Source organism: Rissa tridactyla, chromosome Z, assembly GCF_028500815.1.
Source record: "Rissa tridactyla isolate bRisTri1 chromosome Z, bRisTri1.patW.cur.20221130, whole genome shotgun sequence".
Classification (NCBI taxonomy): Eukaryota; Metazoa; Chordata; class Aves; order Charadriiformes; family Laridae; genus Rissa; species Rissa tridactyla.
The window spans coordinates 85001735-85016389 of NC_071497.1; the positions used below are offsets into that span (position 1 = coordinate 85001735).

At 47.4% G+C, this 14655-nt stretch overlaps 1 protein-coding gene across 1 annotated transcript in view; it reads right to left on the reverse strand.

Moving 5' to 3' along the window:
• LOC128902947 (unconventional myosin-Vb-like) overlaps nucleotides 1-14655 on the reverse strand; it is a 155390-nt gene that overhangs the window by 119898 nt on the left and 20837 nt on the right. The window contains exons 2-4 of the mRNA XM_054186727.1: nucleotides 6428-6538; nucleotides 2785-2956; nucleotides 64-208 (exon numbers count right to left, since the gene is read on the reverse strand). Of these exons, the coding sequence (XP_054042702.1) occupies nucleotides 64-208; nucleotides 2785-2956; nucleotides 6428-6538 (428 nt within the window). The remainder of the gene's footprint in view (nucleotides 1-63; nucleotides 209-2784; nucleotides 2957-6427; nucleotides 6539-14655) is intronic.

The following is a 14655-nucleotide window of genomic DNA, read 5'->3' on the forward strand; positions in this document are numbered from 1 at the left end:
ATATTTAATTGGGTATTTGCCCGCTTTTGATTCGACAGTTCCGTTGACTGAGCGCCCACTCACCTGGCCATCTGCTTATAGGCTTCCTCTGCCACCGCAAAGATGTGAGGATCCATATCCCCCATGTTTTGGCCACTGTACGCGTAGATGACATCTTGTTCGTAGATTGGCAGCTGCTCATACGGATTGATGGCAACAAGTACAATACCTTAGAACAGATAAATAGACAGATGTGTCACAAACCAAGCACAGAGTTAATACTTCAGGCTTTTCGGGGCTTGTGTTAGCCTTTTTGATTATTTTTTTTTTTTAAATATGATGCTTGGAGGGGAAAAAAAAAAAAAAAGGCTGAGAAGGGAATGGGGAAGGACTCCTAATTCTTATCTCAGCATCTCCTTCAAAGTGCTAGGCTTTGATAAGAAGGATATAAGCTCCAGTACAGCTACAGAGGAGGCATATGGAACTGACGAGAAAAGCAAATACATAATAATCTTCATTGTGTGAAGCCAGACTTTGCAAAAAGAGTGAGAAGAAGGGCAAAACAGTGCCTGAGCCATCGCTTCGGAAAAGCAATTCCTATGCAACCAAAGCTCTGCTAGACCCAAACAAATATCCTGGATTTTCCCCTGGCTTAAATTCTGAGTAAAAGCCCATAACAAAGAATGCACTCAAATCAAAATGAAATGCATAAATCACAGGAAAGGAATGCCAGAGCCTGCATTAAAGCTTTAAAGTCTCTTTCCTCTCCAGCTGTAGGAACACTGCGCCTGCCTGGAGGAGGCAGCAAGCCCAGGAATTAATGAAAGGCAAAGCCACGCGTGGCGCTACCACGGGCTCGAGGGAGCTGGTCCGCACCCTGCAGAACTGAAGCGCTCACAAGTTCCACCATCTCCAAAGTACCTTCAGGTTTTGCCCATTTAAATTGTTATTGTAAGGAGCTCCGGAGAGCGCGTGGCGGGTGGGAGCGGGTGCTGTGCTCCACACTCAAATTCCAGCAAAGCACAGGAACTCTCGGCCTGCAGCGAACACCGCGATAGGTGAAGTTAAGCCGCATCGAAAGGCAAAGGTCAGCTAAGTCACATCACTTGCCTCCGAGGGATATTAATCCAACTGCTTCACCTCACCATGCCCTGCTCCTGTTTGCTTCTTGGTTCTTTTAGGGTCAGGCACCTCTTTCCCTTAGTCACCAAAAACACGCCGCCAGATAAGCTGTTTTCCCCCCTTCTCAACTACTTTATAGCCAGAGCACAAGGTACGCTGCACCTGCATGGTGCTTTGTAGCTAGACCCGCACTTAGAATCATAGAATCATAGAATTGCTGAGGTTGGAAGGGACCTTTAAGATCATCGAGTCCAACCTTTAGCCTACCCTGACAAGAGCCACTTCTAAACCATGTCCCTAAGTGCCCCATCTACCCTTTTTTTAAACACCTCCAGGGATGGTGAATCCACCACCTCCCCGGGCAGCCTCTTCCAATGTTTAATAACCCTTTCAGTGAAAAAATGTTTCCTAATATCTAACCTAAACCTCCCCTGACGTAACTTGAACCCGTTTCCCCTCGTCCTATCACTTGTAACCAGGGAGAAGAGGTCAACCCCCATCTCTCTACAACCTCCTTTCAGGTAGTTGTAGAGGGTGATAAGGTCTCCCCTCAGCCTCCTCTTCTCCAGGCTAAACAACCCCAGCTCCCTCAGTCGTTCTTCATAAGGTTTGTCCTCCAGACCCCTCACCAGCTTTGTAGCCCTTCTCTGGACACTTGCTAAGCCCAAATGGGCTAAGTCTGAACCTAAGAATCTCCATTAACGCGATGCTGCACTCAAGATTATCACAAACCTTCATGAGAAGCTGCGCTAATGAAAGCTCACTGATTTTGGAGGAAGGCAGGCTTGCAAATTTAAAGGAAAGTCACCACTATTACCAGCTACGAAGGCCACATATTTCAAGGGTGTTACTCTAAAGAGTCTCCTCCTGACAAGCATTTTCTCGGCAAAAGTTGCAACACTTAGGTGTAGGTACCAGCCTTAACCCTGCCACACAAATAGCCCTATGCACTTCGCCGAAATCTTGCAACGCATCACTTAGAGGATCGTTGGTCTGCATCACTGCTAGCAAGGTCACCTTGAGTGCCAGCGAGAGGGTTCAACATTCAATATTCTCCAACATAACTAAATACAAATGGCTGAACTGCCTTCTTCCTTTCTTTTTAGGTTGCATTTTGTTGCCAACCAGGTAACTGCTGCCTTGAATGGTTTTGGCAGGCCACCCTTCCCAGGAACGAGAAACCCAAGTTCACGCCTGCCCTCCTTCTGCTTTGAATTTAAGAGTTCAATGATCCACAAAGTCATCAAGAAAAGGAAGGAAATAGCGGTGCAGTGAGGGTTTTTTTTTAGTCTTTCAGGAGGAAAACCTGCTATGGACGTCTCTCAGTTGGACTGCACCTTTCTGGCACGCTGCCGTTCTCCAATGGTTTGCTACGTCCTGCTTTTTTTCCCCACCCACAGACTGCCAAGCACTCGCAAAGTTGGCCTCAAACTCATCTAACAAGATGTTTCCACCAAGAGTTACATACATGGACTGTGAGCTTGGGAAGTTCACAGTGCACCAACTCTCAAATACCACCTCTGGTTTTGCAACCTAAAGCCTGTTGGCACACACTGATGTCTCCCACCCACCCCAAATCACAGCCCCTGGACCCTCCTCATGCCACAGGCTTGTGGTCTCAAGAGATGGACACGCTGTAACCCACTGCTTTCCAGGAGCTGAACGTGTGGCCTGGACACTCACCACAGTACGTATAGATGTGGTTGGACTCGAGGAACCTGACTTTGAGGTTGTGGAGGACCGCGGGCTCGTGCAGGTAGCTCAGGGCCGTCAGGTCATTCTCTCCCACCAGAATATCTGGATTGCGCAGGAAAGGCAGCTCATTTCCTTGGAGGTCAATAGGATATTCGTAGAGCTGAAGAGACACACACAAGGAACATCAGAATACAAAAAACAACAGCTCCTTTAAAGTCTTATAACAAGCAAAACTCCATCCTGATACTATAAAATACTTACACATCATGCTCTAAATGAACTGAAAGCCCCTTTATGCTAAATGCTCTAGGGACCTGGATGACATACTACCAGGTGACAGGTAAACCCCTTGGTAAACAGCTTTGAGCTGGTCCTACTGGACACTGATGGTCCACAAGCACCAAGCTGAGCATACCTGAGTTGTTTTCAGGCCAGCCTTGGGACAAGTAGCCTTTAGCCAGCTCCGAGTAGTAACAGGTACCATACAGAAAACCACAGCTTCAGCTGATCTAAGCATCCCCATGCTCTTCGAATAGCAGCCTCATTTCAAACTAGACCGTATTCTTCCCATTCATTTTTAATTCACGTTACTTTTATACTCAAAAGCTTACACCCCTTCAGGCAGAAAAGGACATGGAAAAGCACGGAGTCCTTGCTGATTCGATATCTGAAGAGCCAGGTTATGCCGTTGAAGCATACGGTGGCCCACATGTAACTAATTTTGGCTCATCCCCAAATGAACAGCGGAGCCACCAACTGAAGAAAAAGTGGGGGTTTTTTTCCCCTTTACAGTGGAGGAATAAAAAAAAAATAAATAATTGCCTGCGATGTTGCTTTCCATGGGGTATCTCAGGAAGGGGTCCTGATGCTCAGCTCCCAGCAAAAGGGAGGAATTCCGGTTTGCGAGCAGAAGGGCACCACTACCTTTGCATCAGCACTGGATCGCTGCCCGTGCAAACAGCACGAGAAAAGCTGACCCAAGCGCACGAGGACAGGGTCACACAGCACGTCTGACAACCTCAGGCTGGTTTTCTACTCCAGTTCCACGTTGCCAATGCCAATTTTCAAGAGTTTGCACTCAGTCTCACGTCTTAATGGCAAACACATCAGGGATCCCTTGCGATATTTAAAAATCAGCTCTTCATTCAGGAGGAGTACTCTTGCTTACAGAGTACAGCCAGAAACCACAAAAATCCATGGAAATTCACTTAAAGCACAAGGACAAAAGAGAAGCACTAAACAGTTGGGTAATGCATGTTGGCTGTCAGGAACAAAAGGCTTTTAACAGCTTCAAATCCCCCGAAGAAATGTACGCTCGGTGTCTCCATCTGATGCCCACGTGCGCTGTTCCCCTTCAATAAAGCTTGAAAAGTCCAACGTGACTTGGTTCCAGGCAGGGTTTCATACGGAAGCGGATCAAACAGAAGTCTCTGGGAGCACCCACGATAAGCAGCAGTCTCTTGCACAACCGCAAAATGAGATGTTCCTGTGTTTCACCATGACAGTGACGTGCTCGTAACACCTAGTAATCCTTTTATCTCCTTGTAATTTAACGTTGCTGACCCTAAACTCAGCTGTACAAAAAGGCTAGGCCCTGCAGGACTTGTTAGCTGCTTTGGTTTCCAGGGAAATATCCAGATTAAAAAGAAAAAAAAAAAGAAATCTTCCCCCCTCCCAAGTACTCAAACTGCTGAAGTTCTCGACCAGAAAAGAAGGATGGAGGCTGCAGCGCGCCCCAAGATGTGCAGATGTCCTTTGGCAGCCCAAGCACCACAAGCCGTAGGAAGGACTGTTGTGGATGAGATGGGTGCTCACCTGCACCCAGGCACCCATCTCTGCTGGGCAGCCCGAAAAGGGCCCCCATTAGCACGACTCATGAAACCTGCCCTGGAGGTGAAGCCTGTAGTGCTTTTCATGCCCATCACCAGTTTCTTGTAAAGGCTTGAGCATTGCTGCTTGGTTTCTCCAAGGTTTCTATCTTCTTGCCGCAGGAGCAAGAGAAAACACATGTAAAAAAAACCTGCCATGAGGGTCATCCCTGTGGCATCCGATGTCACTGGGAGGCGGGGACAAGTCGCTGTGTGGAATGACTGGAATGGTGGAAACATGCCCATCATGAGCATCATGTCATTAGAGAAAAAGGTATGTTCAAATGATGATTGATATGACACAGGATGGTGGATCCAGGAGGTCCAACCACAGGGCTACTGGGCAGGAAGGCCACCAAGAAGCAAGGGGCAGCGACTCATGGTCCTACAAGAACATGCCTGGTGCTTCCAAGGGATAGTGAGGTGGCATCTGTGTGTCTCCTCATCCAGATTTATCACCAGGGAAGGGAAAAAAGCATCTTCAAGAGGAGCACCATCCATCCTTTACCCTCCTCAGAAAGCTGTCCTATGCCGAAAGAGCAAATTGGGGAGGACAACAAGTGCAACCAGGGCTGATCCGAGAAGAGACAAAAGCATCATGCACTGGGTGCAGATTTCAACGTGAATGACTTTCTTCGCAAACCTGGCACATTCACACACTGCAAACGGCCTGCACTTGCTCTGAAAGAAGAATTGTTTTGACAAACAGCCTAATCAAGCGCATCTCATTCCTGTTCTCCATCTTCCCATTAAGTAACAGGATGAAAATAATCCCCGCAGTATGGAAACGGTCAGCTGGCAGGGGACATGAATTACTCGCCCTCTTCGGAGTATTTTCAATTTGGAGTAAGTGGCCTCTATTAACAATTAAGGAAAGCCCGTCTGATCCGTGAAGAAAGCTCATTTAGGTGGAATTCTTCACAAAAAGTATATTTATTCTTCCTGCTACACCCCATGTGGGAAATGCATCTCGTGGCAGGCACGTAGCATGGCTGCTCCCTTCCCATAAACCACCCAAATTTTGCAGCTGATGCAAATGCCACGGTTAAATTCATCTGCAGTCCCCCGCTGTTGCCCGACATCCCACCCCATGAGCTTTTTGTGCGGGACAGAAAGCAGCTGCTCTTCCCCCGTCCTGCTTTGGGAATGATTTATCACCAGCTGCACACACGCCGTGAGCCTGGGCTGTTTGTGCATTTGAAAGCAGCACTTGCTAAAAAACATCTCCATTTCAATGAGTTCCTCATTTCTGTCTTTTAGAGCTTTTTTTATGTTAAAAAAAATGGAGAGGGAAAAAAAAAAGGGGGTTTACGTAAGATTATACTGAAAAACTAAGGCATGGAGAAAACTGTTGCAGAGCAGTCACTTCTGCACCTTATGTGATTTTCCCCATCGGTACGCAAGTTTGAGTAGATGCCACCAGCCACGCTCTTTCCAATTTGTTCAGCAACAAAAAGCATAAACTGGTATTTCTAACATACCGCTGCTATAGAAAAAATAAATAACAAAACCCATTCTGATATCACAGACTATTACAACTTTGCCAGGGGATGAAAAGAGATGAGAGAGGTCAAGGGCTTTCTCGCAACCTACTTTAGCACAAGTATCTGGGGAGGGAGCGGGCAGGGAAAAGCGGGAAGTGTTAAGGCCATGAAACACATTTTTAAATACTTCCTAAAAAAATATGAGATGGCTCAGGCTTTTTCACACATTAATTCGAAGCTTTAAATTACTGAAAAGAATAACGACGTTCAAAAGCTTACAGTTTCATCTTCAAGTTTCAGATGGAGGCTTTTATCTCCCTCTTTGTAATCCTTGATAATTTCAGCCGATCTCCAAACTTCATCAGGGTCAGGAATCCAAACCCTGGTGTACTGGAGAGAGGAGAAAAGAAAGAAAGAAAAAGCTTAAACACAAGGAAACCTCAGGAAATTAAATCATAAATAAATTAATTCACCATGGATACAATCCCACACTCATTGTAAAGTCAGTGCAGCTAAACCATTTATTTCAGTCACAAAAAAAAATATTCTAATTTTAGGTTTTGGGTAAATTATAGACCAGAAGTCTGATTTTCAATCAGACTTTCAATCAGGCTTCTCCTGGACGAGGTGTACACTGCCTTGTTACCAATCTAACGAAGCGGGATACAGACTCAAGGTAAATGTGAAATTTAATTTCCCTGGAAAAAAAAAGAAACAAAACACAACCCCAAAACACTAGCCTTCTAGAAGCTTTTATGAAATAACGCAATTTCCCCCCAGCAGACCGTACACCAAAGTATATTTCTTTTGCACAAAACAACGATGGGTTGTCCCCCTCAGAGCAAGCCCCAACCCAAACCCACCACCATGGAGCTAAGCAGGCAGTAGAAGACACCAAAGCCAACTTCTTCAGTTGGAGGTAAACCTGCTAACAAGGCTTCAAGGCTCCAGAGAAATCCTTAGATGCAACATTTAACCTTTTTAGTCTCTCCAAAGTTCAGGCCTCCAAGAGGAAACCCCAAAGGTGGACACGTACAGCCCAGCCAAAGTGTCCGTGACTCAGCAGTAACACCGCAACCTCCATGCATGGGTTTCCCTCACCCTCTACATCCACCTCTCTTTTTGCCAGAGCAGATACCAGTTTCCCTGCTCATGGAGATGCCAGAGTACGGTCCTAAGGACAAGGAATCCAAAATTGCTCCATCCTTGCAAGGGGTCACCTTGAGTCAGGCTTTTTTTTTTTGCTGGGAACAGTCCCATAAAGCCAACCTGATGCCGGACTCAGCCAACCAATACAAAGTCAACAGGAACCCTTCAACCATCACTGATTCATCGGCATTTTTGGGGCATGCTTCTCCCACCAACTCTTCCTGTTGATTGAACTATTATCTATATAAATTTATTCTTACACAAAATACAAGGTGTTGGGGGAAACCAGAGCAAATCCATGCGACACCAGCACCGCAGCACTAAAGATAGCTTTGTCCTTCATCTTTAAACCAAACCCTCGGCACGCAATGGCCAAATAACGCTTGGAGCAACCCAAGAGTTAAAGCGGCAGCAGCTGTCTAACAGTCTGCTCTGCAGCTGAAGAGCAATAGATTTTTATATGTATTGTGCGTAATTATTTTTAGAGTTGTTCAACAGCTACAGCAGCGGGAACCCTTGGATGTTAATGGAGCTAAACAAATATATTGCCAGAACAGCAGTTTTATCAAGGAGGGGGGAAAAAAAAAATAAAATAAATAAATAGACTTTTCTCAGCACACCACCTCTAGCGCACCACAAGCCTTCTGTGCTTTCCCTGCCACAAGGAAGGGAGGTTGCCATGGGGAAGGGGCTTGTTCCGGAACCCCACCCCAATCTCCCCTGTCCCCCTCCATCTCCGTGCAAGAGATATACCATCCCTGCGGCACAACCAGGAGCCCCGTCTTTGGTTGGGCCACGAAACAAGAGCCGGCAATGCATCACTCAGCTTTCCTCACCCGCTGCTCCTTGCCCCAGTTTCTCCAGGCTCCGCCACTATGGGAAGGGCTTTATGGACCATTGCTGCAGCTCTCACCCCTCCTGCAAAGCGCTTTGCCTGCCTTTTCATCCCCATCGCCGTGGTTTCATCCAGTGCCAGCTCCCTCCTGGCAGAAGCGAGATCAAACACACTCCAGAAATGCCCAGAATAGCTGGGGATCAGGATGTACCCGGCTCAAGGCAGCCTCAGAAACAAAACGTTGCTAGTCTTGGCTGGAGTCCCGCAAATTCTCCACCTGCACATGGGGCTGGGCTGAGCCATGGACCTGCCTGGACAGACGGATGCAGAGAGGGGCACGCTGACCACAAAGCAGCCCAAAAACCCAGCTGGTGGTTGTGCATGCTTTGGTGGATGAAATCTGGGTCCACCTCCAGCAGCAGTAAGAGGTCACATTGACTCCTCTTGGCAATTCATCGCTGACCATGGCCAGGAGCCATCCAACACCCGGGTGAGATGTAGGAATCACTGGCAGAACATAGCAGCTCTCAGCATCCACCACCCAGGGATGGACTTACAACCCCACGGTGAAAGACTTCACATCCCATCAGCCATCCCAACCACAAAACTACGGAATTTTAGTAATAAAACTGATTCTCCAAGACTTCTTTGTATACACACATGTGCAAGGGATCGTGCGGTACAGAAGGCAATAAGACACGGGTGTCTGCAAGGTCTCAGGAGCCCTGGAGGTAACTCATTCCCCGGCTGGGAGATCCCAAATGCGATCGCTGCTCCAGCACAAGCACTCCCCATCCTGCTAAACAGCTGCGAGCTGGTAGGCAGAATAGGCTGTTATGAATGTATTTCCCCAAGCATCTATAATGCTGTCCTCTCGTGCGTGCAGGCGCACACACATCCAAAAAGTAGACCACTTTTTTTTTTTTTTGTTCAGCATTTTCACCGTCCTCCCCTCCTTGCTGCGCTCCAGCAGAGATGTAAAGCCCTCCAGGCAGGGCAGGCTGCTACGCAAACCTGCATCCAACCGTTCCCTTTCGCCCATAAATCCCAAGTATGTCAAACCGCTGAAATAAAAGCACTTTATCATTCTTAGATCTTTACAAGGCGAGCTTTAATTAAAACCTACCCAGGCTTAGAGGCAGCCCACGGTGGGGGCACGCTGGAGACCCACGCTCACATCGCCCGCCTGCGACTTCTGCAACCCGCCCCCTCCAAAGCAGCTTCACACGCCGTACGTTTGCCAATTAAATCCATATAGATGAGAGCCACCGGGTCGTCAAAACCACGTGCCCAGGCAGGTACCCACCCAGGCAGGAGGAGAGCATCTCTGCGAACCTCTACTTCCATGATCTCAGCTCTAGCGTAATTATTACACTTGCTATGCCATGTCCTGGCTTCGTTAGCTTTAACGGCCTCTTGATCTTTCAGAAAACCTTGTTATGAAAGGAAAGGGCAGGCGGGTCTGTCTCAAAGCACTGGGACCAGAGGATTAGCCTGACTTCAGGCTTGGGAAACACAGCCCTGGGCAAATCACTTAAACTCCCAACACTCCAGTGTCGCCAACGGGGAGGGCAGAAAGAAAAGCGTTTATTTAATCCTTGACACCACCTTTGAATGAGGTGTTAGCATTAATCAGAAATAGCTCCACGTGCTCACATCTCAAGAAAAAAATAAAATAAAATAAAATCTCGTTTTTTCCTCAATAAAACCAAAGTGATTCATTGCTCTCACAGCCTCTTGCATTATTCCACCCAGATTAAGCAGAAGCTTAATAAATTCAATCTCCACCTCCTGATTTGATTTAGATTTCAGCAGGCTGCCGCTGCAGATGCAGATTAAAACAAACGTGAAATTAGAAGAGGCAGGTGCTTTTGAAAGCCCTCGGTGCTGGCGAAAGGCATTCCCAGCAAACTCCAGGAGATGTGCTCGGTGGATGCTCCAGGACTGCAGGAAGGAATGCTAGTCTGCACGGAAAGAGTTAAAACCAACAGCCTGGACAGAGTATAAACTTCCATTAAATAAAGAAAACACTATAATTTTCCATTAAATGAGAAAAAAAAAGCTTAAAAATTAGCTATCTGAGTTTAGTCTGGGCTGTTTGATGGTTGCAACAGTCTTTGTGGCAAGCTGGAAGTCAGCAAATCCATCTTTATTATTATTGTTTTTTAATCCCCTGAGTTATTTCAGGAATGGCAATACTCAGAGCCGACCCTGGGAAGTTTTCATTGCTCCTGGATAAAGGGCACTTTTCCAGGGGCATCCTTCCAACAGGAGTGCGACCAGAGGGAAGGTACAGCAGAAAACCCACAATAGCGGCGATACAACAGCACCGACCACCTCGCAATTAGGAATTCGGTAACGAAGATTAAGAAATACTATCTCACGACCACGGTTTTTCCATACTGGTTAAGAAAAACTTATGAAAGGACTTTAGTAGAAACCAGAGACAGTGATGCACACCTTCGAAAAAAAATCAAAGGTGAACACACGTCAACTAAGAATGAGGTGGAGATTGGGACAAATATCTGTACATTTTTCTTCGTAAAGTACACTTCTCCTTTTCCCCCTTTGCAGTGGGCTTATTGCCAACCTCATTCTACATTGTTCAAAGAAATAACGTGATCCACTATTACTGAATGCTCTTGAAGAGAACAAAACACACACATGAAAGAGGAAACAGCATGATCTTCAGTCCTGGCTTCCCCACGAATATTTACATGTGTATATACAGCATGTGAACGGTTGAGCAGTTTACTTTGAAACAGTCCAATAACTTTAATTTTAGTAATAGATGGCTTGTGAGAGCTGAAGGGTTGTCTTCCCAAACTTTGCTTTTCCCAAGCAAAAAGAACAAAAACACAAACTCTACCTTAAATTAAAATGGGTCATACCATACAGCACAATTCAGGGTTTGGATGCCATTTTTCTTTTCCCTAATTTTTTTTTTTTAAACCACTATTTAAAGATAACTCCACTGAGATAATTTAAAGAGGCTCTTGCAGGAAAACACAAAACCAACAGAGGACTTTCCTTGCAGCCACTGTGCATGGATGCTGACAGCATCCCCCTCCAGTTCTGCACTAAAGCAAATTAACTTCTCGTCATTAATTTGTGCTGGGCTGAACTGGGGTCACCCCCTGTATTTTTGCCCATCCCCTGGCATTATCCCTGTCACAGTAGGATCCCACATCCCCATGATTAACATGTGGTTATTTACGGAGTTATTTAGCTGCGCTAAATGTGCTTGTGCAAACCACTGCACATCTCGGTGCTGGGAAGAGCCGCTCGATGGGTGCTGTCAGCAGGAGGACACGGAAAGGCACAGGCTCCAGGGCTTTCCTGGGCTCCTGCAGCCTTAAAAATCCCTTCTGCCCCACTTGGCAGTGACTCAGGAGAAAAAACTGCTTCACCAGTGACACGGCAAAGCACAGGCGAGGTGCTTCGGCAGCAGGGCAAAAACCTCCCTGTTCAGGGACTTGTGGATCATTAACTTTTTAATTACTATTTACAGTATTGAACATCAGGGCAGATGGCAAAGTATAATCCGCCCTTTTCCCAACCTCCAAATGAGATTTTCATCCCGGGAGTGATTCCTCCCCTGCCCGACAGACAGGCAAAGCCCATATTTAGGTCAGAGCTCCCCAAGCTGTGCCGTGACACCGGGACCCACTGACCTCTGCATCTCACCCCAGGCTGGCTTCTCTGTTTGCTGCCGGGTACCAGTGGCCGGCAAACCCTCACAAGGGTCAGGAGGGGATGCCAGAGGGTTTCACTGCTTGGTACAGAGCGGGCAGGGATGCTCTGGTGCTGCACATCCCTCCACTGCCCAATTTCTGCAGCGCCGGTACCCAATGTTGGGATGCCCAGCATCCCCAGCACAAGCCCAGCATGAGCAGAGCATCCCCAGCACAGCCAGTGGGCATCCACCTGCAGCAAGCACCTCTAATAAGAAAAGACCCACTTCTTCCTCACCGTAAAAACCCAAAAGAGCTGAAAAGAGAGGTCATGACTGGGAAATCAACATTTCATCACACAGCAAGGGACATGCACTACCCCAACATCACACTAAAGGGGTAGGGCAAAAAAAAAAAAAAACCACCAAACTATTCTGTTTTACTTGTTTAAAAAAAAGAAAGCCACAAGAAACATTCTTTTGAGCTACAGAATGCAAATGTAAACTTGCTGAGAGTGTTAAACACAAAGAAAAGACAGTGGCACACTGCAGAAGCATCTCTAATTATTCAACATGAGAACGAACAATTTATGCGTTTCCCAGAGCTGATAAAACACACACAAACCCAAACAGCCGAGCCAAAGCAGATGAGCGTAATCTACGCCGTGCCTCATACTCCCCATCCTCCTCGCGCTATCAGCGTGGAGACGGACCCAGGGAAAGCACACAAATACACACCCAGGCCGTGCCCCTGGCAAGGTAGGGCTCCTAGGTTTTGGGGGAGCATCTCCGCACATCCCGGAGCGCCAGCAAAGCAATACGCTTTGCTGGTGCCTCCTAAGTACGGGAATATTTTCCTCCCACCCCCGAAGAGCTGTCACGCTGATGGATGGGCTCCACCTCTCCCACCAGCACTAAATCTGCTCTATTTCTCTTTGCTGAATTTTATTCCCCTGCCCAAATTAACTCAGATGATGATTTGCATAAAGTGTCACAGCGGCTGAGCAGTGCTGAGTAGTACTCAGCTGCTTGGACAAGCAGAATATCCACCGGCTCGTTAGCAGCATTTCTAACGAAGGGGGGGTTTAAAAGGCTTCAGCTCATCATTGCAGCAGCTTCATCCCACCAACAGCAGAAGTAAAACTGGCACCGAACAGAGTGGGGCTGCAGGTGAGCCCCAAGACCAAGCATAACCCCCGGAACTTCTATCGTGAAGGCTTTACTTTAATTAAACATGATTTCCAGGACTAATCAATAGTCTCACATGTAACTAACAGCCAACTCGTGTCTTCCCATCCTCTCCCCTACCACTTCTTCCGTGGCATCTCAGCAGCGCTCATTACTGCAGGCTTAATTAAGACTGACAGGTTCAGCGTCAAGGACTCGGGTGCACGCACAGCCCCGCTCTCACTGCGGCAACGGGCTGAAACGCAAAATCCCCCATGCAATAAGTCATTAGATGCTGCAAAACCAGGTAGAGCCCCAGGTTCTTTGGGACAGTGCAAACAAACAATTTGGTCTTAATTTGGGGGGAAAAGGAGGCCCTCCTGGGCTGGGGAGCGATCCCCTCGTAGGCTGAGAGACCAGGATTTGCCCTGGGCAGTGCAACAACTCTTGTATTTTTACTTTGCTGCTCTACTCTTTTAAGAAATAACAAAACCAAACCTCTCTGCCAAGGTCAACAAGACTTCACCTGCACGGAATGTGCATTATCACCTGCGTCACCACTAACGAACCATCTCACGGCGGCCTGAGATGTTACGGGAGGAGAGTTGTGCCTGTTTAATTGGAGCTGGCAGCAGTTGCAGTCTCAGGGCCCGTCTCTTTCCACAGCGGTGGTCTTTCCAGCCTCCCATCAGGTTGAGTGCAGGAGCCCTTCACCTTTGGGTTGCTGTGAAGGTTGAGAGCTGGCAGCCAGGCAGCTGATGAAATCACGAGGTACAAGGCAGGGCTGCCCCTCTGGAGGTCTAAGCCTGGATTCAAAGCATGTGCTCCACTGGAAAGTCTGCTACAATCCCTGGCAAAGCCCCTCCAAAACTTAATATTCACCAGCATTAGAAGGGCACGAAGAGATGCCAGCCACTGGTCTGCTGGGTGGGAGACCTTTCTCCAGGTCCTGTCCCATCGAGCACCAGGAGTACGATACCACCATCCCAATGACAACAAGCACCAAATTTCTCTTCTGTCAGGCCTGGCTCAGCTCTAAAAGATGTTCACCAGTTGCTCTACAAGACACTTACCATCACCATCCAGTCTCTGCCATGCTGCCAGAAGAGGGATGCTCTGCCAACTCCCTAAATCACTGCAGAGTCCCCAAGGAAGCCCAAAATGTCTGGTGCTAAAGCCAACCCGGATAATCATGCTCTTGACTTGCAGCTCCTCCTGGAATTGCTCCTGCTGCACCTCCGGGCATCAGGGCAGCAGCAGTTTGGAGAAGGGTGCTCAGCACCCCCTTCCCAAGCATCTCCTCTGAGTCCAGCACCCATAGGGTGCTCACAGCCACGACCCACCCAACCCACCTCCTCTGGTGCTCGTTACCTCTTCAAGTCATTGATTAAAAAATTACCACATTGCACAGGATCAAGAGAAAAAAAAAAATCCTCGACCCAGTGTCTAAGGGGAATCAGGATGAGACCCTGCCTATCACAGTTTTAACTCAGACATGTAGACAGTTGTGGTTTTTTTATTCCAGTAAAGGTTACTGGGGGTTTACAGACTTGGGTTTTTTTTCTTTTTTAATTAAAAGCCCCATGCAGGGGTCAAGCGTCTCCATAGCACGACTTTTACCCAACAGCCTGTCATATTGCAAAAGTTAAACCCTTCCAGGCTACTTTCTGCAAATCCCTGTTG